This window comes from Thalassophryne amazonica, chromosome 7 (assembly GCF_902500255.1).
Source record: "Thalassophryne amazonica chromosome 7, fThaAma1.1, whole genome shotgun sequence".
In the NCBI taxonomy this organism is placed as follows: domain Eukaryota; kingdom Metazoa; phylum Chordata; class Actinopteri; order Batrachoidiformes; family Batrachoididae; genus Thalassophryne; species Thalassophryne amazonica.
The window spans coordinates 82469220-82494878 of NC_047109.1; the positions used below are offsets into that span (position 1 = coordinate 82469220).

At 39.8% G+C, this 25659-nt stretch overlaps 1 protein-coding gene across 3 annotated transcripts in view; it reads right to left on the reverse strand.

The window, feature by feature from the left end:
* rorc (RAR-related orphan receptor C) overlaps nt 1–25659 on the reverse strand; it is a 79165-nt gene that overhangs the window by 6932 nt on the left and 46574 nt on the right. For all 3 annotated transcript variants that reach the window (XM_034174805.1, XM_034174806.1, XM_034174807.1), the window contains 5 exons: nt 1143–1228; nt 926–1067; nt 456–821; nt 274–375; nt 71–192 (listed from right to left, as the gene is read on the reverse strand). In XM_034174805.1, the coding sequence (XP_034030696.1) occupies nt 71–192; nt 274–375; nt 456–821; nt 926–1067; nt 1143–1228 (818 nt within the window). The remainder of the gene's footprint in view (nt 1–70; nt 193–273; nt 376–455; nt 822–925; nt 1068–1142; nt 1229–25659) is intronic.

Below are 25659 nucleotides of genomic sequence, written 5' to 3' on the forward strand. Positions count from 1 at the left end.
AAGCAGGTATGATGTTTGTTTTACGGGAGATGAACTGTAAGACTGAGAAACATAAATTGCTTTGGTGTACTTTGCTCTGGTAGGCTTGGATCTCCTCCCTGCTGAACATTTTCCACCTGAGAACCTGCAGCTCCTCCACTCTGTACTGGCTGGTGTCTTTATGGGAGCGCAAGATACTGGCACACAGTTCATCTGAACAACACACAAAGCAAAACAAAACTCAAGCACTACCATATCAAAAATGCATGTCAGCCTCTATTGCTCCGTGCTCACCTATGCTCCGCACAGAGTGAGGATACAGGCGGTAAGGATCCTCCAGAAGGCTGTAGGGATGAATCCCCATTAGATCATGAGGTGGTTGCCTTGAATCAAATCCTGAGAAGGAAGAACACAGAGCACCAGAATGAATGGAGAAGTACAAACAATTGTTGCAGAGAGTGAAGCGAGTGCCTCACCTCTTCCATCAGCATGCCCCATGCTGTCCCCCCTCCCCTGAGATCTCGATGTGGGAGAGATGCTGTAAACCACGCCTGCCACCGGCGACTCACTCGAGGAGCACAAAAGGTATGGATGAACATCAGAGGTGTAGGACAGAAGGTCAGGCTCCCCGCTGTAGGAGTAGGCCGAAGGCACTGGCTGAATAAGCTGAGGGGAACGGTCTTGCCGGGCCTTGCTGGGGTAGGCTAAGATGGAGTGGGCATCACCGTGGAGCTGCTGCTGCTGCTGCTGTTGTTGTTGCTGCTGCTGCTGTTGTCGGTGTCTCTCCACCTCAGCGATCAGAGAGTCCCGCTGACGTTTAGACATCCGTCCAAACTTCACCGCTGAGGAGTGCAAAGAACAAACACATCAACACCAGCACACAAAAGAACACGGTGCGTGAAAACACACATTTATGTGAACCAATGTCAGTGCGGGCGTGTCTCACCATCTCTGCTCATGCCCTGAGCCAAACACTTCTGGAGGCGGCAGTGTTGGCAGCGGTTGCGGCTCGCCCGGTCGATTTGACAGTTGCTCTGCCTTGAGCAGGAGTAGGACACAGTAGGAAGTTGGCTGCGCCTGAAAAATCCCTGAAGGGCAGTAAGCGACGGGTTACCAGTCAGTTTTCCACACAAGACGTGTGTCTGGTGGTGCCCTGATCTCACCTTGCAGCCCTCACAGGTGATGACACCATAATGCACTCCAGAGGATTTATCACCACAGATCTTGCACGGGATGACTTCAATCTGGGCTGCACAAACACACATGTAAAAGCAGTTGTGTTAACGTTTTCACTCATAGCCCTCTTGTGTTACTGGAGCCTATTTGGGGGGGGGTACACCATGGTCAGGATGCCAGCCTACCGCAGGTCCGACACACATACAAGACAAACACATTTACACTCTCGCTCAAACCTAGAGTCATTTTAGAGTCACCAATTCACAGAAACTGCATGTCCTTGGAAGTAGGAGGAAGCCAGAGCACCAGGAGTGAACCCAGACCAACACGGAGAGAACATACTTGTCTTTGGGGAGATTGGAGAGGTGATGGACTTGTGGTTAAGCATTAGGTTTGAGACTAGAGGATCCTTGGTTCAAACCCCAGCCTGATCGGAAAATCACTAAGGGCTCTTGGGGAAGGTCCTTAATCCCCAAGTTGGTCCTGGTGTGTAGTGAGTGACTTGCATGGCAGCACCCTGACATTGCTGTGTGAGTGTGTATGTGTGAATGGAAGGGATAATTGTAAAGGCCTTTGACTGTCTGATGCAGATGGAAAAGTGCTATATAAATGCAGTCCATTTAACATGCAAACTCCACACAGAGAGAACCAGATAGGAAACAAACCTGGGACCTTCTCACTGTGAGGCAACAGTACTAACCATTAATCAACCATGCGCTGAATATTTTAGTATTTTAGCTTCACAGATATTCCGTTTTAAAGAATGTAACTGTTTGTGTCAAGTAGCTGAGCAGAACAAGAAACACTATATGTAAAATGACAATATCCAAACAATAAGCAATGGTGAACACAGTTCAGCTAACCAGCTAACTAACCAAACTAATTTCTTAATTCATGAATTGGCTTTACAGCTAACTTTGAAAACCATTAGCAGACCAGTTAAGTTCCAATAAAGGTCGTTCTGCTAACATCACATAAGCTAACATCTTTGAGAATTAACTTGCTAATGTTAATTCATACTAATCATGAATACAGTATAGTCATGCTAATGTTTGAAAACCCTAAAATCATACATTTGTTCCTGTTGGAATTTATACACTAATCCAATATGTGAAACCAACACATCCAGGAGATGGAGTTATGTGCAGACGCAGGTTGAGGAGCGGACCAACGTCTGACCGAACCCAGCGCTAAATAACCAGAAAGCGGTTCCACAAACAAAACGATTTTATTTCCCCCTCTAGTGCAATAATTAGTGTACAACATAAATATGTGGTTTGTCTGGTGGAGTGAAGGACGGCGCGCTCTCCAGCGCTCAAAAGGATCGAAGCCTCGGCGCTTCTGGACTCAGATTCACCGCCAAACACCCCCCAGGTGGACACGACAAACTGACTCTGTGAAGGATGGAAAAGGTGAGGTAAGTCAACAGAGCTACAGCAAATATCCCTCAGAGGCACACACTATCAGCAACACATTCAGGTCTGAATTTAAGCTTTATGTAAATGAGCAGCTTCTCACAACAGGTGGAGGATCATCATTCCGTACGCCACGGCAGTGAGAAGCAAACTGCACAATTCTCATCAATGTTCAACTATACTGCATAACAAAATGCCAAATTACTATTAACGATCATTCAGACAATAATCACCTCTGATGTGTGCTGACAGCATGTGTCCCTCACCCGTCCTCCTTCACAGGCACGATGTGTCAAACCCTGGCGCGGTCCTCAGCGTCTCACAAACGAACGTCACAAGGTCGAGTTCCCGGCAATTCTGCTTGAAGCACTCATGGCTTAAATGCAGAACGCCATCTCATTATCTGCTTCAGCTGAAAGTCTTTAGGTTTACATGTGAGCATCATCCACAGGTGCAGCTAATAATGCTGATGAGGGTGAAGGACTCTTTTGCCAGCACCGTCTCCACAGACAAAAACCAGTTTGCATACCACCTGGAGAGCAAAGAAAACAAAACAACACAAAAACATCCAGCCAAACCCCCCAACACACAACAGATGGAGGAGGACAAGACAGTGTAAATGTATTATTAGAGTATTAAAAATGATTTGTCCCAAAAAATATGCAACATTTTATCAGCAAAGAAAATGGTCAAATCATACAGTAGTGTTCAGAATAATAGTAGTGCTATGTGACTAAAAAGATTAATCCAGGTTTTAAGTATATTTCTTATTGTTACATGGGAAACAAAGTACCAGTAGATTCAGTAAATTCTCACAAATCCAACAAGACCAAGCATTCATGATATGCACACTCTTAAGTCTATGAAATTTGGCTATTAGTAAAAAAAAGTAGAAAAGGGGGTGTTCACAATAATAGTAGCATCTGCTGTTGACGCTACAAACTCAAAACTATTATGTTCAAACTACTTTTTTAGCAATCCTGTGAATCACTAAACTAGTGTTTAGTTGTATAACCACAGTTTTTCATGATTTCTTCACATCTGCGAGGCATTAATTTTTGTTGGTTTGGAACCAAGATTTTGCTCATTTACTAGTGTGCTTGGGGTCATTGTCTTGTTGAAACACCCATTTCAAGGGCATGTCCTCTTCAGCATAAGGCAACATGACCTCTTCAAGAATTTTGACATATTGATCCATGACTGGATCCATAAACTGATCCATGATACCTGGTATGCGATATATAGGCCCAACACCATAGTAGGAGAAACATGCCCATATCATGATGCTTGCACCACCATGCTTCACTGCCTTCACTGTGAACTGTGGCTTGAATTCAGAGTTTGGGGGTCGTCTCACAAACAGTCTGTGGCCCTTGGACCCAAAAAGAACAATTTTACTCTCATCAGTCCACAAAATATTACTCCATTTCTCTTTAGGCCAGTTGATGTGTTCTTTGGCAAATTGTAACCTCTTCTGCACGTCTTTTATTTAACAGAGGGACTTGCAAATAAATTAGCTTCACACAGGTGTCTTCTAACTGTCACAGCACTTACAGGTAACTCCAGACTGTCTTTGATCATCCTGGAGCTGATCAATGCGTGAGCCTTTGCCATTCTGGTTATTCTTCTATCCATTTTGATGGTTGTTTTCCGTTTTCTTCCACGCGTCTGTTTTTTTTTTTTTTTTGTCCATTTTAAAGCATTGGAGATCATTGTAGATCAACAGCCTATAATTTTTTGCACCTGCGTATACGTTTTCCCCTCTCCAATCAACTTTTTAATCAAACTACGCTGTTCTTCTGAACAATGTCTTGAATGTCCCATTTTCCTCAGGCTTTCAAAGAGAAAAGCATGTTCAACAGGTGCTGGCTTCATCCTTAAATAGGGGACACCTGATTCACACCTGTTTGTTCCACAAAACTGACGAACTCACTGACTGAATACCACACTACTATTATTGTGAACACCCCCTTTTCTACTTTTTTTTACTAACAGCCCAATTTCATAGCCTTAAGAGTGTGCATATCATGAATGCTTGGTCTTGTTGGATTTGTGAGAATCTACTGAATCTACTGGTACCTTGTTTCCCATGTAACAATAAGAAATATACTCAAAACCTGGATTAATCTTTTTAGTCACATAGCACTACTATTATTCTGAACACTACTGTATGTCTATGAAATAAATTTATGGCTGATAGAAAGCTGAAAGGTTGAAGTATTTCATACCAATGTCAATACTAGCCCTGCATTTTGTCAGTCTAGCATAAAGTTGCTGCACCTGTTTGACACTCTTGGTCTGGTGCCAAAACTCAATAATTTTTGTTCACTGTAGTATGGTTAATCTTGGCATTTTCCTGAGTCTTGCTTGGCATCAACATAAACTTCAGGGTCTCCGCAAGTAAAAAAGGAACATAAGTGATTAGGTTTGTAGCATTTAAGGGTCAAACCGAGTGTTTTAAATGTTGTATATTTTTTTTGGGACACCCTATATATTTTAACCTACTCTAATTAAATTTTTCAATTTAACTATGTATATGTACATCTTGATCATCTGATCTTGGCATGCTGAATATTTTTGGGAACCTCCATGTTTAAGGGAACAACATATTAAAATTTTAGCTCTTTAAGTCTGTTCTTTGGGGTTTTAAAGTTAAAAAAAAAAAAAAATCCAAAGCAAGTGGTTAGTGCACTTGGTTTCAGTGCGGAAGGTTCATGGTTCAAATCCCACCCCTGCCACATTTCTCCATGTAATGTGGAGTTGCGTCAGATTCAACATGCAGATTCAAATGCTGATTCAACATGCAGATCCACCTTGGATTTGCTGTGGTGACCCCGAATGCAAACAAGGGAGCAGCCGAAGGGACTTACTTTCAGCAGTTAGTAGTAGCTTCACCAAAAATGTTTCAGTGGTTATTGGTTTAAATTTTCAGTTCAATTTAATCAGCTTATAAAGCACCAAATCACAACAAAATCCATCTCAAGGCACCTCACACAGAATAGTTCAACATAAAAAATTAAAATAAATAAATAAAAATTAAAAATTTCAAATACATAATTAACAACAGAAGTAAAAGAATAAAACGGATAAAAAATAAAAACAATTCATAAGAAAAAGAATAAAAATAGGTTTTAAGTCTTGACTTAAAAATGTCCACGGACTCTGCCTGCCTCACGGTGGCAAGAAGACTGTAAAATTTAGAATTTTAACAGTTCAGTTTTAAATTAGTGGATTAGTAATTATCAAAGCTAACTTTTAGATTAGTGACCCTCAGTGGGAGCATGAGAAAATAAGGCACTTTTCTGTTAATTACTACATTTTTGATTGACAGATTAGCGGTTGTCAAAGCTAATTTTTAGATTGGCAAACCTGAGTGGGAGCAGGAGAAAGGGACTTGACTTGTAATTACTAAATTTTTAATTAACGGATTAGCGGTTATCAAAGCCAACTTTTAGATTAGCGACCCTGAGTGGGAGCAGGAGAAAGGGACTTTACTTGTAATTACTAAATTTTAAATTAACGGATTAGCGGTTATCTAAGATAACTTTTAGATTAGCGACCCTTTGGGAGCAGGAGAAAGGGACTTTACTTGTAACTACTAAATTTTAAATTAACGGATTCCCGGTTATCAAAGCCAACTTTTAGATTAGCGACCCTGAGTGAGAGCAGGAGAAAGGGACTTTATTTGTAATTACTAAATTTTAAATTAATGGATTAGCGGTTATCTAAGATAACTTTTAGATTAGCGACCCTTTGGGAGCAGGAGAAAGGGACTTTACTTTTAACTACTAAATTTTAAATTAACGGATTCCCGGTTATCAAAGCCAACTTTTAGATTAGTGACCCTGAGTGAGAGCAGGAGAAAGGAACTTTATTTGTAATTACTAAATTTTAAATTAACGGATTAGCGGTTATCTAAGATAACTTTTAGATTAGTGACCCTTTGGGAGCAGGAGAAAGGGACTTGACTTGTAATTACTACATTTTAAATTAACGGATTAGCGGTTATCAAAGATAACTTTTAGATTAGCGACCCTTTGGGAGCAGGAGAAAGGGACTTTACTTGTAACTACTAAATTTTAAATTAATGGATTAGCAGTTATCAAAGCCAACTTTTAGATTAGCGACCCTGAGTGAGAGCAGGAGAAAGGGACTTTACTTGTAATTACTAAATTTTAAATTAACGGATTAGCGGTTATCTAAGATAACTTTTAGATTAGCGACCCTTTGGGAGCAGGCGAAAGGGACTTTACTTGTAACTACTAAATTTTAAATTAACGGATTCCCGGTTATCAAAGCCAACTTTTAGATTAGCGACCCTGAGTGAGAGCAGGAGAAAGGAACTTTATTTGTAATTACTAAATTTTAAATTAACGGATTAGTGGTTATCTAAGATAACTTTTAGATTAGCGACCCTTTGGGAGCAGGAGAAAGGGACTTGACTTGTAATTACTAAATTTTAAATTAACGGATTAGCGGTTATCAAAGATAACTTTTAGATTAGCGACCCTTTGGGAGCAGGAGAAAGGGACTTTACTTGTATCTACTAAATTTTAAATTAACGGATTAGCAGTTATCAAAGCCAACTTTTAGATTAGCGACCCTGAGTGAGAGCAGGAGAAAGGGACTTTATTTGTAATTACTAAATTTTAAATTAACGGATTAGCGGTTATCTAAGATAACTTTTAGATTAGCGACCCTTTGGGAGCAGGAGAAAGGGACTTTACTTGTAACTACTAAATTTTAAATTAACGGATTCCCGGTTATCAAAGCCAACTTTTAGATTAGCGACCCTGAGTGAGAGCAGGAGAAAGGAACTTTATTTGTAATTACTAAATTTTAAATTAACGGATTAGTGGTTATCTAAGATAACTTTTAGATTAGCGACCCTTTGGGAGCAGGAGAAAGGGACTTGACTTGTAATTACTAAATTTTAAATTAACGGATTAGCGGTTATCAAAGATAACTTTTAGATTAGCGACCCGTTGGGAGCAGGAGAAAGGGACTTTACTTGTAACTACTAAATTTTAAATTAACGGATTAGCAGTTATCAAAGCCAACTTTTAGATTAGCGACCCTGAGTGAGAGCAGGAGAAAGGGACTTTACTTGTAATTACTAAATTTTAAATTAACGGATTAGCGGTTATCTAAGATAACTTTTAGATTAGCGACCCTTTGGGAGCAGGAGAAAGGGACTTTACTTGTAACTACTAAATTTTAAATTAACGGATTCCCGGTTATCAAAGCCAACTTTTAGATTAGCGACCCTGAGTGAGAGCAGGAGAAAGGAACTTTATTTGTAATTACTAAATTTTAAATTAACGGATTAGTGGTTATCTAAGATAACTTTTAGATTAGCGACCCTTTGGGAGCAGGAGAAAGGGACTTGACTTGTAATTACTAAATTTTAAATTAACGGATTAGCGGTTATCAAAGATAACTTTTAGATTAGCGACCCTTTGGGAGCAGGAGAAAGGGACTTTACTTGTAACTACTAAATTTTAAATTAACGGATTAGCAGTTATCAAAGCCAACTTTTAGATTAGCGACCCTGAGTGAGAGCAGGAGAAAGGGACTTTATTTGTAATTACTAAATTTTAAATTAACGGATTAGCAGTTATCAAAGCTAACTTTTAGATTAGCGACCCTGAGTGGGAGCAGGCAAATGGGACTTGACTGGTAATTACCAAATTTTAAATTAACGGATTAGCGGTTATCAAAGCTAACTTTTAGATTAGCGACCCTGAGTGGGAGCAGGAGAAAGGGATTTGACTGGTAATTACAAAATTTTAAATTTGCAGATTAACGGTTATCTAAGATAACTTTTATAGATTAACTGTGTGCCCACCACTGACGCTGAATGAATTCACGAGCCACTTATACGGATGGATATTGAATTCGGTACCTCAGCGTTTATCCTAATGGACAATCCCACACATTAACTGACATTAAAAACCTCTTTGATGAATTAATATGCAACTATGAGGTCATGTGTTACTGTGAGAACATGCAGGCTGTACTTCCCCTCCAACATGCATGTAACCAGACTGAACCAAAGGTATTTTCCTCTCAAACACGTCTTGCTTTAATAATAATGAACAAAATCGTATGATATACAATGAGGAGGCACACTTCTGAAGATGCGGAATATTTGAAAATGGAAAAAGGCGGAGAATGTGAGGTGTCACCCTCAAGGTGCTTTCAAGTGGTTGACTGGCTTCTTTTTCACTCTGACTGTCCCTCTTTCATGTCACCTCTTTCATTTGAATCCCTCTCTAACTCGCTCATAAAGGACATATCTGCCAGTAATACTCTCTCCTTCATCACTGCCAGTAATAGCCATCCCCTGTCACCCCCACCCCCATCTCTGTGATCTCTCACACCCCTCACCGCTTTGCATAGGTGGCAAATTCTCACGGGAGATTGCAAAAGAAATAATGTACACAAAAACTGACCTTACAAATGATGTGCACAAGAAAGAAAAAAACTTAAGTTAAACTGAGAGATGCTGTTATGCTTATATATTATATAATTTACTCACAATATGATTGATGGCTGCATATTTAAAGTATAGCATTATAATTTTAAAAAAAAAATCTGGCACCACATAATGTTTTGTGTACAGATACTACAGTACTCAATTCAGCCCATTGATTCTAAGACATTTGCATTTCCGCATATATCTGTGTCAGATTTTTTTATACCGACTGTGTGTTAGTGTGTCACTGTGTGGCCTCTTTATTTGTGCCACAGGGATCACCTGTAATGACGGCAGCCAACCTGAGCAATTAGAAAACATGCTCAATAAAACAGATGTGCAGAATCACTGTGCATTTACACAAACTGATGAGTTTAATGTTAAAATATCTTATTGTATTAATTACTTTATTAATAATGAATGTATTTTTAAATATTCAGTTGTTGTATTAATCTATTTATGAGTATTTGATCATTGAATACACCACAAAGACAAGATATTTAATGTTCAAACTGATAAACTTTCTTGTTTTTGTGCAAATATTTGCTCATTTTGAAATGGATGCCTGCAACACGTTTCAAAAAAGCTTGGACAGTGGTATGTTTACCACTATGTTACATCACCTTTCCTTCTAACAACACTCAATAAGCGTTTGGGAACTGAGGACACTAACTGTTGAAGCTTTGTAGGTGGAATTCTTTCCCATTTTTGCTTGATGTACCACTTCAGTTGTTCAACAGTCCGGGGTCTCCGCTGTCATAGTTTGCGCTTCATAATGCGCCACACATTTTCAATGGTGACAGGTCTGGACTGCAGGCAGGCCAGTCTAGTACCCGCACTCTTTTACTATGAATCCCCGCTGTTGTAACACGTGCAGAATGTGTCTTGGCATTTTCTTGCTGAAATAAGCACGGACGTCCCTAAAAAAGACGTTGCTTGGATGGCAGCATGTGTTGCTCCAAAACCTGGATGTACCTTTCAGCACGGATGGTGCCATCACAATGTGTAAGTTGCCCATGCCATGGGCACTAACACACCCCCCATACCATCACAGATGCTGGCTTTTGAACTTTGCACTGGTAACAATCTGGATGGTCTTTTTCCTCTTTTGTCCGGAGGACATGATGTCCATGATTTCCAAAAACAATCTGAAATGTGGACTCATCAGACCACAGCACACTTTTCCACTTTGTGTCTGTCCATTTCAAATGAGCTCGGGCCCAGAGAAGGCAGCGGCGTTTCTGGACGTTGTTGATGTATGGCTTTCGCTTTGCATGGCAGAGTTTTAACTTGCACTTGTAGATGTAGCAACGACCTGTGTTAACTGACAATGGTTTTCTGAAGTGTTCCTGAGCCCACACGGTAAGGTTAGATCCTTTACACAGTGATGTCGGTTTTTAATGCAGTGCTGCCTAAGGAATCAAAAGTCACGGGCATTCAATGTTGGTTTTTGGCCTTGCCGCCTAAGTGTAGAAGGTTCTCCAGATTCTCTGAATCTTCGGATTATATTATGGACTGTAGATGATGGAATCCCTAAATTCCTTGCAACTGAACGTTGAGAAACATTGTTCTTAAACTGTTGGACTATTTTTTTCACACAGTTGTTCACAAAGTGGTGATCCTCACCCCATCTTTGCTTGTAAATGGCTGAGACTTTTGGGGATGCTCCTTTTATACCCAATCATGACACTCACCTGTTTCCAAACAAGTGTTGAGCATTCATCAACTTTCCCAGTCTTTTGTTGCCCCGTCCCAACTTTTTTGAAATGTGCTGCAGGCATCCATTTCAAAATGAGCACAAAAACTATAAAGTTTATCAGTTTGAACATTAAATATCTTGTCTTTGTGGTGTATTCAATTGAATATAGGTTAAAGAGGATTTGCAAATCATTATATTCTGTTTTTATTTACATTGTACACAATGTCCCAACTTCATTGGAATTGGGGTTGTAATTAATTTATTATTATAGTAGTTTTGTATTTATTGTTAAATCACTTATTATTAACAAATATTTGTAAATGTATTGATTGTATTCATTGTAATTATGTAATTTTAGTAATTACATAATTCTACAATATTCATCATTGTTTAAACATAATTAATACATTTATCTTTGCTTAGTGGTTAGCACTCTTGCCTCACAGCAAGAAGGTCCTGGGTCGCTTCCCACCTGGTCCTTTCTGTGTGGAGTTTGCATCATCTCCCCATGTTTGCATGCATGGGTTCCTTCTGATGCTACAGTTCCTTCCCACTTCCAAAGACATGCAGGTTAGGTGAAACTGACCGTAGGTGTGTGTGAAAGTGTTTGTCCAAGTGTGGTCTAGAGGATAGACGGGTGTCCTGTCCTGTGTCTGCCAGGATCAGATCCAGCCCCCCTGTGACCCTTGGTTGGAGTACGTGAGGATAGAAAATGAATAAATCAATAATTACTTAATTTTATATTATTTAATTATTCTGTAACTTTTTAAATGATATGATGAATACATTATTACTGGATTACTTGTTAATTTTATGCGTGTGTATATATATATTATATATATATGAGGTCTGTGAGAAAAGTATCCAACCTTTTTATTTTTTTCAAAAACCATATGGATTTGAATCACGTGTGATTGCATCAGCCAAGCTTGAACCTTCATGCGCATGCGTGAGTTTTTTCACGCCTGTCGGTTGCGTCATTCGCCTGTGAGCAGGCTTTGTGTGAGCAGTGGTCCACCCCTCTCATCAGATTTTTATTGCGAATAAATGTCTGAACGATTTGGAGCTTTGCTGCATCAATTTTTTCCAGAAACTGTGAGAGACCTCCAGGTGGACACCATTCGGAAAATTCAGATGGCTTTCAGGGACGATTTTATGGGGATTACACAGATTAGGGAGTGCTCCAGCCGGTTTAAAGACCGCCCACAGCGTCTGAGAGCGCGGCGCACTCTGAGTGCTGATCGACAGGCTGACACCCTGCTGAAACAACCAGATCATTTCCAACGTGAAGGCTTTGTTGATCCGGGACGTCGTCTGACTTCCACTAAAATGGCAGAAGGCGTGGACATCAGCACTTTTTCGGCACATTCCACTGTTACAGGAGTTTTTTTCATGGAAAGAAAAGCGGAGGATTGCGCCACCGTGCCGCTCATGGCGCGGCACAAAACCACCTCCGTGTTGGTCTCACAGGACGACTTTGAGATGGCTTTCAGACGGCTGTTGGTGGTTTTTCAGTCGTGTGACTATCCGAGAAATTGTGGATGAGCCTGGACATGCCAGAACATGTCCTGTGAGGCTTCATCACGGTTTTGTGCCATGCGGCTCCACCGCGCCGCGCGGAATTCCTCCGCTCCTCTTTCCATGACAAAAACTCCTGTAACAGTGGAATGTGCCGTTCATTTCCACACTGGATGCTGTGTTTTATCCGGGACGTCGTCTGATTAGCACAGGAATTGCGAAAGACGTGGACATCAACACTTTTTCGGCACATTGAGACAGACGAGTGAAGGAATTCCGTGCGTCGCGGTGAAGCCGCATGACGCAAAGCAACGCCGTGGTGAAGGCTCACAGGACATGTTCTGGCATGTACAGCTCATGCTCAATTTCTCGGTTAGTCACACGACTGAAAATCCACCGTCAGCCGTCTGAAAGCCATCTCAAAGCCGTCCTGTGAGACCAACACGGAGGTGGTTTTGTGCTGCGCCATGAGCAGCACGGTGGGGCATCCGTCTGCCTTTCTTTCCATGAAAAAAACTCCTGTAACAGTGGAATGTGCCAAAAAAGTACTGATGTCCACGTCTCCTGCCATTTTTGTGTAAGTCAGATGACGTCCCGGATCAACAAAGCCTTCACGTTGGAAATGATCTGGTTGTTTCAGCCTGTCGATCGGCGCTCGGAGCGCGGCGCGTTCTCAGCAGCTGTGGGCGGTCGTTAAACCGGCTGGAGCACTCCTTAATCTGTGTAATCCCCATAAAATCGTCCCTCAAAGCCATTTGAATTTTCCGAATGGTGTCCACCTGGAGGTCTCTCACAGTTTCTGGAAAAAAATTGATGCAGCAAAGCTCCAAATCGTTCAGACATTTATTTGCAATAAAAATCCGACGAGAGGGGTGGACCACTGCTCACACAAAGCCTGCTCACAGGCGAATGACGCAACCGACAGGCGTGAAAAAACTCACGCATGCGCACGAAGGTTCAAGCTTGGCTGATGCAATCACACGTGATTCATATCCATATGGTTTTTGAAAAAAATAAAAAGGTCGGATACTTTTCTAACAGACCTCGTATATATGCCATATTAATTAACCTATTGATACTACATTTCTAAATATAAATAAATAAAACATATAGAATATAAACAAATGTAAAAAATATGCTTTTCAATCACTTAATTCCATCCATGTTTTTTTTTTTTTTTGTTGTTTTTACATTTTTCCAGTGTTGGATGGGATATAGAATCCCACCAGTGTATTCTGGACAGTGTTGTGTGGGCCGCTGAAGAGGAGGTACTGCTGGTCCACCACCAGAGGGCGCCCTGCCTGAAGTGCGGGCTTCAGGCACCAGAGGGCGCAGGAGCAACCGGGAGTGGCAGCTGTCACCCATTAACAACATCAGCTGTCACTCATCATCACCAATCACATCTCCATAAGAGCCGGGCAGCATCTTCACCTCACTGCCGAGAAATCGTCTACCGAACAGGTAAACAACTCAGGCTGAAGTATCACATTAGTAACGTCCTTGCTTCTGTGTATACTAGTATTAATGCAGACGTTCCTGTTTGTATGGAGTAGTCGTGTGTGGGGAGCTGGCGTACTCCGCTCCTCGGTTGGAGGCTACGTACTTTGCCAACAAGATCTGCACGTAAACATTGTGATTGAGAGGTGGAGGTGCTTTTCACCTTTATACTGAACTGTTTGCTGGGTGTTCACACACCCACCATCACCTGTCTGTTCTTCCTGCCAGCAGTACCCGATCTGACAGCCGGAGGCAGTGGCCACCTGGGGACCCAGCGCTTGGTGGCTCCAGGGTTGCTTCAGGTCCGGTGGAAGTGGAAGGCGTGTGGGATCCGGCTCTTTTCTGGACGGGCGTCTTCTATCCTCGAGCCTGCTCACACATCACTGTGACTAATTTGACTGTTGATCTCAATTGTGTTGTCTGTTGCTCTGTTGTGCACATTCACAACATTAAATTGTTATATTTTCGGCTTATTCCATTGTCCGTTCATTTGCGCCCCCTGTTGTGGGTCCATGTTCTTACACTTTTCACAACAGACGGTGCATTCTGAAAGTATTCATAGTGCTTCACTTTTTCCACATGTTGTTATGTTACAGCCTTGTTCCAAAACAGATGAAATTCATTTTTTTCCCTCTACACACAACAATACCCCATAATGACAATATCAGAAAGATTTTTTTTTTTAGATTTTTGCAAATTGATTAAAAATAAAAAATTAAGAAATCACATGTACATAAGTATTCATAGCCTTTGTGATGATGCTCAAAAATGAGCTCAAGTGCATTCTGTTTCCACTGATCATCCTTGAAATGTTTCAACAGCTAACTGGAGTCCACCTGGGGTAAATTCAGTTGACTGGACATGATTTGGAAAGGCACACATCTGTCTACATATAAGGTCCCACAGTTGACAGTCAGAGCCCAAACCAAGCATGAAGTCAAAGGAAGTGTCTGTAGACCTCCGAGACAGGATTGTCTCAAGGCACAAATCTGGGGAAGGCTACAGAAACATTTCTGCTGCTTTGGAGTTCCAAATGACCACAGTGGCCTCCATCATCCATAAATGGAAGAGGTTTGGATCCACCAGGACTTTTCCTAGAACTGGCCGCCCGTCTGAACTGAGTGATCAGGAAGAAGGGCCTTAGTCAGGGATGTGACCAAGAACCCGATGGCCACTCTGTCAGAATTCCAGCATTATTCGGTGGAGAGAGGAGAACCTTCCAGAAGAACAACCATCTTTGCAACAATCCACCAATCAGGCCTGTATGGTAGAGTGGCCAGACGGAAGCCACTCCTTAGTAAAAGTCACATGGCAGCACACCTGGAGTTTGCCAAAACGCACCTGAAGGACTCTCAGACCATGAGAAACAAAATTTTCTTGTCTGATGAGACAAAGATTGAACTCTTTGGTGTGAATGCTAGATGTCATGTTTGGAGGAAACCAGGCATCATCCCTACAGTGAAGCATGGTGGTGGAAGCATCATGCTGTGGGGATGTTTTTCAGCAGCAGGAACTGGGAAACAAATCTTGAGGGAAAGATGAATGCAGCAATGTACAGAGACATCCTGGATGAAAACCTGCTCCAGAGCGCTCTTGACCTCAGACTGGAGCGACAGTTCATATTTCAGCAGGACAATGACTCTAAGCACACAGCCAAAATATCAAAAGAGTGGCTTCAGGACAACTCTGTGAATGTCCTTGAGTGGCCCAGCCAGAGTCCAGACCTGAATCCGACTGAACATCTCTGGAGAGACCTGAAAATCCCATCCAACCTGATGGAGCTTGAGAGGGGCTGCAAAGACGAATTTTTTGGACATAATTTTTTTTGTGCAAATTTATTAAAAATAAAAAACAGAAATTGCATGTACATACGTATTCACAGCCTTTGCTCAATACTTTGTTGATGCACCTTTGGCAGTAATTACAGCCTCAAGCTTTTAGATCTTAGCCTACAAAAAAGACAATGCTCCAGTGAGACCTCCACAGTGGACGTTCTGTGACTCGTGGCTGCACCAAGAAATTCTGACCACAAACATGACAAACAGAATCACTGAAATGGTCAGACCTGATGCAGTCCAACACGCACACAGAATAGGTTTGGCTTTAAAGAAGCCTCTCAGCAGAACTTATAGACAAACAATATTGATGACACAGTAAAATAAAGTTACTGAGCTGTGAGTGACTGCATGTCAGTTGTACAGGATAGAAGAAGAGAACAGGTGGTCTGTCTCTCTCTCTCTCTCTCTCGCCCACTTTTTTTTTTTTTTTTTTTACTATTTCAGTTGTGATTGTCAACCACAAACAACAGGAAATCCACTGTGACCCACAACCTTTCACTGTTTGCACACACATCGATCACACACAACTTTCCGTACAGCCAGAACTCTGGTTGATGACAAGAACGCATCCTGAACAAACAGCACGTTATTTAAAGTGCCATCATGCGTTTTTTTTTTTTCTTTTTTTTTTACCGCTGAGCTAAAACATCGCTCACTTTCTCACCAGAAAAGTCCAACCTGCTTTTGATTACCGTAAAGTATCAAGACAGCAGTCAGCGAAAATTAATTCCACCAGATAAACGAAGAATTGTTTGCAACCACCAGAAACAGATCTCGCCATCACTGCATTATCTGCAGCCACAGGCCTACAGTCAACCAATCAAACCCATCATCTGATGGAGAGTGAGCGTGTACGAGCAACACTCAGAGATAAAAACGAGTGTGACTTTAATTCTGTACTGTGCTGTATAATGAAGTTGTTTCTTTTACCTGTAACGAAAGTACTGGCTCACAAACAATTATGCTGGTTTATGCTCACAAAGCAGGTTTAAAGTTCAGCAATACAGTTTTAAGTTCTTTGTTCTCCACACGCCATTTCAATTTCAATTTATTTTAATTTATATAGCCTTATATGGCCTCAAGGCACTTCACACAAGTAAGGTCTAACCTTACCAACTCCCAGAGCAAGCACACAGGTGACAGCGGTAAGGAAAAACGGCTTCTGATGATTTGAGGAAGAAACCTCAAGCAGACCAGACTCAAAGGGGTGACCCACTGCTTGGGCCATGTTACTGACACAAATTACAAAACAAATATACAGGAAATTTTGGGCGTTCATGCCGGTGCACAGAACGAGAGGGTTGCAGATCTAGACACCACCCCCATCTTCAGATGGAGCCGCACCTCAAACAGAGAGAAAAAAAAAACAGAATCAGGCATGAGAAAAACAACACAGTATAATTTGTCAGCATTAAGTAACAAGAAAAACAGAAGAAAAGATGATCGCCACCCACTAGCCCTAAGCTTCAATAAAAGACCCAGAATTTAGATAAAGGTGAGGCCGCGGCCCGCTCTCTTTACTAATACAATGAATTTAAAAGGGTAAAAAGCATAATAAATGGACTGCATTTATATAGCGCTTTTCCATCTGCATCAGACGCTCAAAGCGCTTTACAATTATGCCTCACATTCACCCCGATGTCAGGGTGCTGCCATACAAGGCGCTCACTACACACCAGGAGCAATAGGGGATTAAAGACCTTGCCCAAGGGCCCTTAGTGATTTTCCAGTCAGGCGGGGATTTGAACCCAGGATCTTCTGGTCTCAAGCCCAACACCTTAACCACTAGACCATCACCTCCCCTAATAATAACATACTACGCCAGTATGTTAGCCATACGAAAGAGAAAATAAGTGCGTCTTAACTCTGGACTTGAAAGTCTCTACAGAATCCAACTTTTATTGATGTAGGGAGATCATTCCCCAAAACAGCGGCATGATAAGAGAAAGCTCTGTGACCCTAGGGACACAAAGTGCCTTGCACCCTGAGAATGCAGAGCCCGGGCCGGTACGTAGGGTTTAAGCATAGGGAGTAAGGAGGAGCTAGTCTGTGAACAATTTTATAGGTTAGTAACAGAACCTTAAAATCTGATCTCACAGGGACAGGAAGAGATGCCAAAATGGGTGTAATGTGGTCGAACTTTCTGCTTCCTGTCAAAACACCTCCAAGATTTTAGAATATAGACTGCTACAAAAAATGTGATCCATCAAAGAAACTTTCTGGAAAAGGACGGATGACGCAGACGTTACATTAGTGTTTTAATTTACTGGTCAGTTTGCGACATGGTGTAGCCAGTCACTGTTGTTAGCAACAGCTACCCAGTTAGCCAACATTAGCAGGGCCAGGAGATAAACAACATATTATGTGGAATTTCATACATAAATATATATTGCAGCAACATGTTCACAGACAGCAGTAAGACAGTACTGTGTGCAAGATTCATTAAAGTGGACACAAAATAGACAGAAGTGTTGAAAAAAAACCCCAGTAAAATTACAGCTTTCGCTACTGTTATTGCTGGAGCAGACATGTTGGATTGTGGCGTCAGAGTGTGTCATGCTTGAATGAGCTGATGTGTTGGAAATGCGGCTTTTTGGGAAGGGGGAGCAGTGTGGGAAACCTTCACAGCCTGTGCCATGAAGCTCAAAACTGAGCTCAGGTGCATCCTGTTTTTAGATGATTGGACATGATTTGGAAAGACACACACCTGTCTACATATAAGGTCCCACAGTTGACAGTACATGTCAGAGCACAAGCCAAGCATGTAGTCAAAGGAATTGTCTGTAGACCTCCAAGACAGAACTGTCTCGAGGCATAAATCTGGGGCAGGGTGCAGAAGCATTTCCGCTGATTTGAAGGTCCCAATGAGCACAGTGGCCTCCATCATTAATAAATGGAAGAAGTTCAGATCCACCAGAACTCTTCCTAGAGCTGACTGACCATCTAAACTGAGTGACCAGGGGAAAAGGGCCTTAGTCAGGGAGGTGACAGAGAACCCAATTGTCACTCTGTCAGAGCATGGTGGTGGCAGCATCATGCTGTGGGGATGTTTTCCAGTGGCAAGAATTGAGAGACTAGTCAGGATTGAGGGAAAGATGAATGCAGCAATGTACAGACACATCCTAGATGAAAACCTGCTCCAGAGCGATGAACTCATTTACATTTGTAATCAATATTGAAAATGATCAATGACGTCCTCAAAGCAATGTCCTAATACCTAAACATATTCTAACCTATTACAGCAAAGAGGAGTCATGAAAATGTTCAGAATCATGATACTTCAGCTGTAGTGTAATTTTTTAAAGAGAATTTTCAAGGTGGATGCCGAACATGTTATTATGTAAGATGTGTAATCTGTCCACAGAAATAAATCAAAGATAAAGGGTCAAAATGTCATTGTACATGTGTGAATACTCAGAATTTGAGAAAAAGTTTTTGAAACACTGGGGGGGGGGGGGGACCAGACCAAAATCTGACTGAAAAATCTTGACAAACTCACAAGAGTGAGGGAAAAGAAAGGTTGAGCTTTGATGACAATTTCACCCCCAGAAGGTTTATTTCTGAGCCCTCCACGCCTTTCTCATGAAAAAAAGAGGAGTTGTGTGTTTGTGTAATGTGGGAGATGCTTTGTTGGAGGCAGGGCGAGGTGGCAGACAGCGAATCCTTTTTAATCTCATCAGTCGCTGTCAAAAAATCAGTTTGTCAGCAGTTTGTTCTTTGCACTGTAAACGAACAAAAAACCTCAACTTTCCTCTGACGGAAGCTTATAGCTTTGGTTTTACACACAAGCAGTGACAGCTTGCACGCGCATGCACGTATACACACACACACACACACACACAGGATAGACAAATTACACACAATAATGGCATTTCATTTATTTATAAAAAATAAATAAATCACAGCCAGTTAGTGTCACTGTGGAAGACTAATACAAATCAGACTGCTTCAAATAATTCTTCCCAATGTGTTAATAATCATTTAAGAATAATATAATGCTACTCAGAGAGTGCGCTCCTCTGCCAACACAGGTACTCATTCTCTTGTGCAATATTTTTTTAAAGTTGAAAAAAAAAAAATCCTCGATCGACCCCATTATTTGTCTATTGTTCTATATCTTTATATCTCTACAAACATTCATGAAGCCCCCCCTCCCACCACCACACACACACACACACACACACACACACACACACACACACACACACACACACACACACACACACACACACACACACACACACACACACCTACACTTTCTTTACCATTATATTTTTTAAAATATTTTTTGAATTTCTCAAGAGATAATGAACAAATTAAGATCCATACAATCTGGATTGTTATCCTGGTGTGTATCAAATTTCACCATCGACATGTGCTTAAACGTTTCCCCTCAGGTGGATCTGCTGTGCATTATCTCCTGAGAAATTCACCACAGTGTTGTAAAATGCCGTCTCATAATGTTAAGGAATGTGGGAGGAAAAAGTAACTAAATAAAAAAATCCAGGTTCTGTCCCTTTAGTCATATCAGCTCCAAAAGTTAACATTTTTCCCACTGGCCCATATCGCACTCTTTCACCAAGTTTTCTGAAAATTGGTTTACTAGTTTTTGCATAATCCTGTTAACAGACAAACAGCACTGAGAATATCACCAGTGCTAACAGTCGTTTCCAATGGATTGTGATTAAGGTCTCACTAAAAGATTTTTAAAAAGAACTTTTAATTTAGCATTTATTACGGATCACACTTTCATAAGGTAAAGAAAAAAGAAAATTTTCAAAAAGTGTAAACAGTTGTACATTTTAAAATGTGGGAAATACGTAAACTGTCTAACCAAATTAATTAATACTTATAACATTAATAAAATACCTGAAATGGATTCTATTCTAATTTAAAAAATTACATTTTTAAATATTAATATCACACTCATATACATTATTGATCTGCAGTTTTCAACACTGAAGTGGATTCACAAGAGCCATCAAAATAAATAAATAAATAAATAAATAAATAACAGAGCTTGTTTTTCCTTATGCTATCTTGTAACATATCTACAGCAGGTATTTTAAAAATGTAAAATAGACAGAATACATAAATCAAGAAGTGAGAAACCATCAATAAAATAAAAAAATATATATATATTTGTTATATAGCATTTTCTAATTCATATGCTCAATATGTGAATTTTTTGCTTCTTTTATAAATGAAACATTAAAAATATATTAATTATTATTTATTATTAAAAAGTTAATGTTTTCTTTTAGTATTAAACATAAGACACAAACAAGAAGACATCATCACAGTTTTAGTTTTAACAATTCATAATTTGATAATACAGAAGAACCAAAAATACAGAAAAAGTCCACCAGAGTGCCCATTAATACAATATTAATTTATTAGTACTTTATATTCAAGTGCATGTTAGATCTGTTGGTGTGAGAAAGCAGCAATGTTTAGAGATTTGCAGAGGATATTATGAATCAGCTCAACTGTCGCATTTGGTTTGCCATATTTTCAAGGGGAATGTGTCAACTACGATTTTGATGGGCGCTTTGATCTGAACCCAAATGCGTCGCTGCGTTTGGAGGTGTCGTTCAAACGTTTAAAACCAGAGGAACAGGGAAATCCTTTGTGATAAAGAAACTTTATAAGAATGTACACAGGAATCCCCCCAACACGACAACAAAGACGTAAAACCTTCAAGTGTGTGTTTGCCGAGAGAATTAGATCATTGCTTCCCACCTGGCGTGAAGACAGAAAACGTTACTTTTTTTTATGTCGAAGGAGCCTCTTTGGTTTTGTGCCGTGCACACTGTATCTACACAAACAGCTGCAGCCCTGCGATAGGATGCAGCATCTTTGCACCATCTAAAACCATCTGCAAGTTTTTGTGCATTTACACGTGTGTGTAGAGACGGGTTTGAGCATTTTTGCTAGTACTAAGGACAGGCGTGCAGGGAGAGTAGCAAAAAGAACATCTAAAAAATATTGCCTTCTTTCAGCTACATTTGCTTCTTGTAATATCAGGTTGATGTCACTGTGGACTCCACTTCTGACGCGTAGTGCATGGACCACTTCAAAGACATGCAGGGCACATGAACTGGAAACTTTATATTGGCCGTGACTGGTGTCCAGGGTGTACCCTGCCTGGGATAGGTTCCACCTCCATATGACATTAAAAATTAGGTCAGATAAATGAAGACTAACATCTAAATTAAATCATGTGGTTTTGTTTTGTTTTCTTTTACTTTTGTTTACATCTATCTATAAAGCAAGAAATGTCTGTGTGTGGGTATGTGGCTCGCATATCTCTCTGACTGTTTGTCAGACAGACCTCAGCTTTCGGATATGACTTGCGCATGGCATGGTGATGTGAATCCTTTATGATGAAAATTTTGGGGATTAATTTTCAAAACCTTTATTTGGACATTAATCCTTTATTTTGACATTGTAACATTAGTACTTCCAAGATGGCACCCTCCGTGGTGTCTCTGTCCTGCAGAACCTCTGTTTGTAAACGGATTTCTGTCAAAATGTATTTATATATATATATATAATGTTTGTATAATAAAATATTTTGAGGGAAAATGAAAGCACTGTGCTAAATACTGTACAGGTATATTCATTTATTATGATTTTTTTTTATTTATATTACAACTGGTGGCATTTGAAAGCACTGCATTCTGGTGGTGGCATTTCACAACACTTTATTTACGATTCAGTTGGTCTGGTGGTGGATTTGGCAGAATTATGCAGTATTGACCTGGTGATGGTCTTTGTTTAATTTTTTAGCCTCCAATTTTCTCGAGGAATACAAACTTCGTACGAGCACTGCAGTAGTTTTTACAAATTTTAGGCCATTTTTCAAACTTTATGACAAAACTGAAAACAAAGTCAAATTTATTTATTTATTCATTTTAACTGACATGTTTTAATGAAAATATCAATTGCTGTAAAGGAAGAAGACACCAAACTTTGATGATGAGCCACCAGATGTCATTATTTAGATGATGTTTGTTAGTCTTTTTTTGTTTTCAATAGTGTAACCGACATGTTGCTGTATACATGTACGGTGACAGAAATCAAAGGGTGGAGGTCAGTTTTAAAGCATGCTGTATGCTGTGAAACAATTTATCATTTAGAAAAACATTTAAATGTAATCTCTGGGGCTGCAGTAATTAATGGATTAGTAATCAAGTAATAAATACATTTTCAACTAATGGGCGTACATGTATTCATATGTGTGTAGGTATATTATATGTGCATGGTATGGGTATATAGATAGGGTATAAACATTGGGAAAATATTTATTTAATTTACTATTGAATACTCTTATTTAACTTATTTGTAAATGTCTATTCACAAAAAGTAAAAATGAAAAAGTCATTTGAAATGGGTTATATGTATATGCTTAAACATGTGTATGTGCATATATGAAAAGGTATGGTAGTATGTGCATATGTAAATATGTATGTATGTGTGTATATGTGTATATGTATATGTATAGATATATTTCAATCTCTTTGGTGTTAAAGATATGTAGATGTGGGTGTATTTATAATGTTTTGTTCATTTAGTTTTTGACATGTCTGGAATAAAATAACCTGAATCTGAATCTATTAAACTACTTCAATAATCGATTGTTCATTTTGAGTCTTTTTTTTAAAAACACACAGCTTCTGAAACACAAATATTTTCTTTATTCTTTGCTCCAGTTTGCCAATAACATGAAAATATTTAAGTTGTGCAAAAAGCAAGACATCTGAGGACATCACTTTGGGCTTCAGAAAACTGATATTTTTCACCACTTTCTCCCATTTCATGGACCAAACAACTAATTGGTTGATTAAGAAAATATTAAGAGCTGTGGCTCTAGCAGTCTCCATTTCTGCAATGTGGATCAGGTATTTACGGTGGTGAAATATTGTGTTGCTGCAACTTCTTTTCTGTTCTTTTGATACGACTGAAGGTTTGTCATCTGATCAAGGCTGGGTAGGATTACTTTGAAAGAATACATGTGGATTACATGTATGTATGTATATACATTTGGATTGCTTGTAATCTGATTACTTTTGGATTACATTTCAAAGTAATCCTACCCAACCTTGCGTCTGATATTGGAAAAAATGCTGCTATTATTATTATTATCTTATTCTCCTCTTTCTCAGACGGGCTGTTTCACAGTCAGGGTACACGTGTCACTGACACCAAAAAAATCAAAATGGTTACTTTGGTCAAATTTTTCATCCACATCTAACTGCTGACTGGAGTACGTAAATGCCCAAAGTTTCAGGCCTGTCAGATATTTGCATATATATTTATTTCAAGATTGAAAATAACAAGGATAACCTTTCCGGAGCAGACTAGTTTTGACCAAGATCATTGCTGTGTAAATTATACAGACTAAGATTAGTGCAATCTACCCATATACACTGTCTACTAAAAAGTCGATGGTATGTATGTCCCCACAAAGTACACAACTGCTATTGTGTTTCTGCATTCTCAAATAGTGATGGAGTATAAGCATTTCCGGAGAGGACAGTTTTTGACAGACGGAGAGGTCCATCCCAATATTGAAGACATTTGTTACACATCTTTTTGTGGCATCACAGATAATGATTACCTCTTATTAAAATCTTATTAAAACTTATTATTGACATAACACTGATGCTTGAGTTTGAAATGCACTCTATTTCCGGAGAGGACATTTTTGAGAGACAAGACATTTTATTTTTGAATGTCTGTTTCAAGTCATTTCCCTACTGGGCAATGATCCTTGGAGTTAGATTGTTCTACAGTAGGCTTTGATAGGGAAATTAGTCCATTTAGTGGTTACCTACTAAATAAATAATGGTTCTGGCAGCCCATCAAATTCAGACATCATGGAAATGACAGATATTTTGGTAAAAACTGGTATAATTAGAGTTCTGCAGGTAAACAAATGGCGATATCAAACCAAATGACCATTGCTGCTGATAGGTCAGAAGTAGTTCCATGTATGGCAAAATAAACTTTGTTGGTCATTTCTACCTTGTCATCAGAGTACACCCTGATTGTAAAACATCCCAGATATTGTATTACAATCTGCTCCCAATTTTCATGAGTTCAAATATAAGATGAAAAAAAAAGGTTTGCTCCACTTGAAAATTGTTCACTAATTTATTTAAACCCGTGTTAATGTGCATTTCACCCTTGAGAAGATAATCCATCCATTAACCGGTCAAAAAGACCACCCTAAAATGTGCAGCTCATTTTGGGAAAAAAAAAGAAAAAAGGTCTTAGGTGAAGAAGCTGCACAGGGCAGTCCTGGCCTGGCATGATTACACCAAAAGCAAAAGTGTTGCAGTTATATTTTTGTTGCGTATTAATCAGTAATGGCTCCATGTAGTAAGGTTATGTGGTGATGGGTGTTTGGGTGCTGGCATGAAAACTCAAGAGATTCTCAACCAATGTCTGAGAAAGAGTGACAGTGGGATCTTGGTGCAGATTCTACATCATTTCTTTATCTTACTGTCTTCGTGTGATGGCGCATTTTCCAACATAATCAAATTCTCAAAAACAAATCCAATTATAATCCAATTTGTTGATAATTATCAAATTATCAACAAATAAAACTGCATGCAGATACATATGATTTTTGATGCAATCATTTTGTGAATGCCAGCGCAAAATGGTCTTTATTGTTGCACACAGGTGCAGAGAAGCTCTCTCTGAGTCCCATCCTTATTTTTTTTGTGATGTGGCTGTGTGACCAGCCCTTTTTAACCCTGTTACAATTGCATGACTTTCAGTTCATTCATTCGTTTTGGTTTGATTAGCCTTTTGCAAAAACTCATTGTAAATATTTGGTGACTGCAAGCAAAAAGCATTTTGCAAAGATCTAAAATTTCTAAGCTCTTCTTCCCATTTAACCTGAGCAGCCGACATGCCCTGAGGTGCACTGTATATGTGGGAGTGAGAGCGAATAGAAATATCTGCCGTGTGATTCAAATCTTAAACTCATCAAAGGCAGCTCAACATTTAGTCATGTTCCAAAACCATCAAACTGAAACACATACA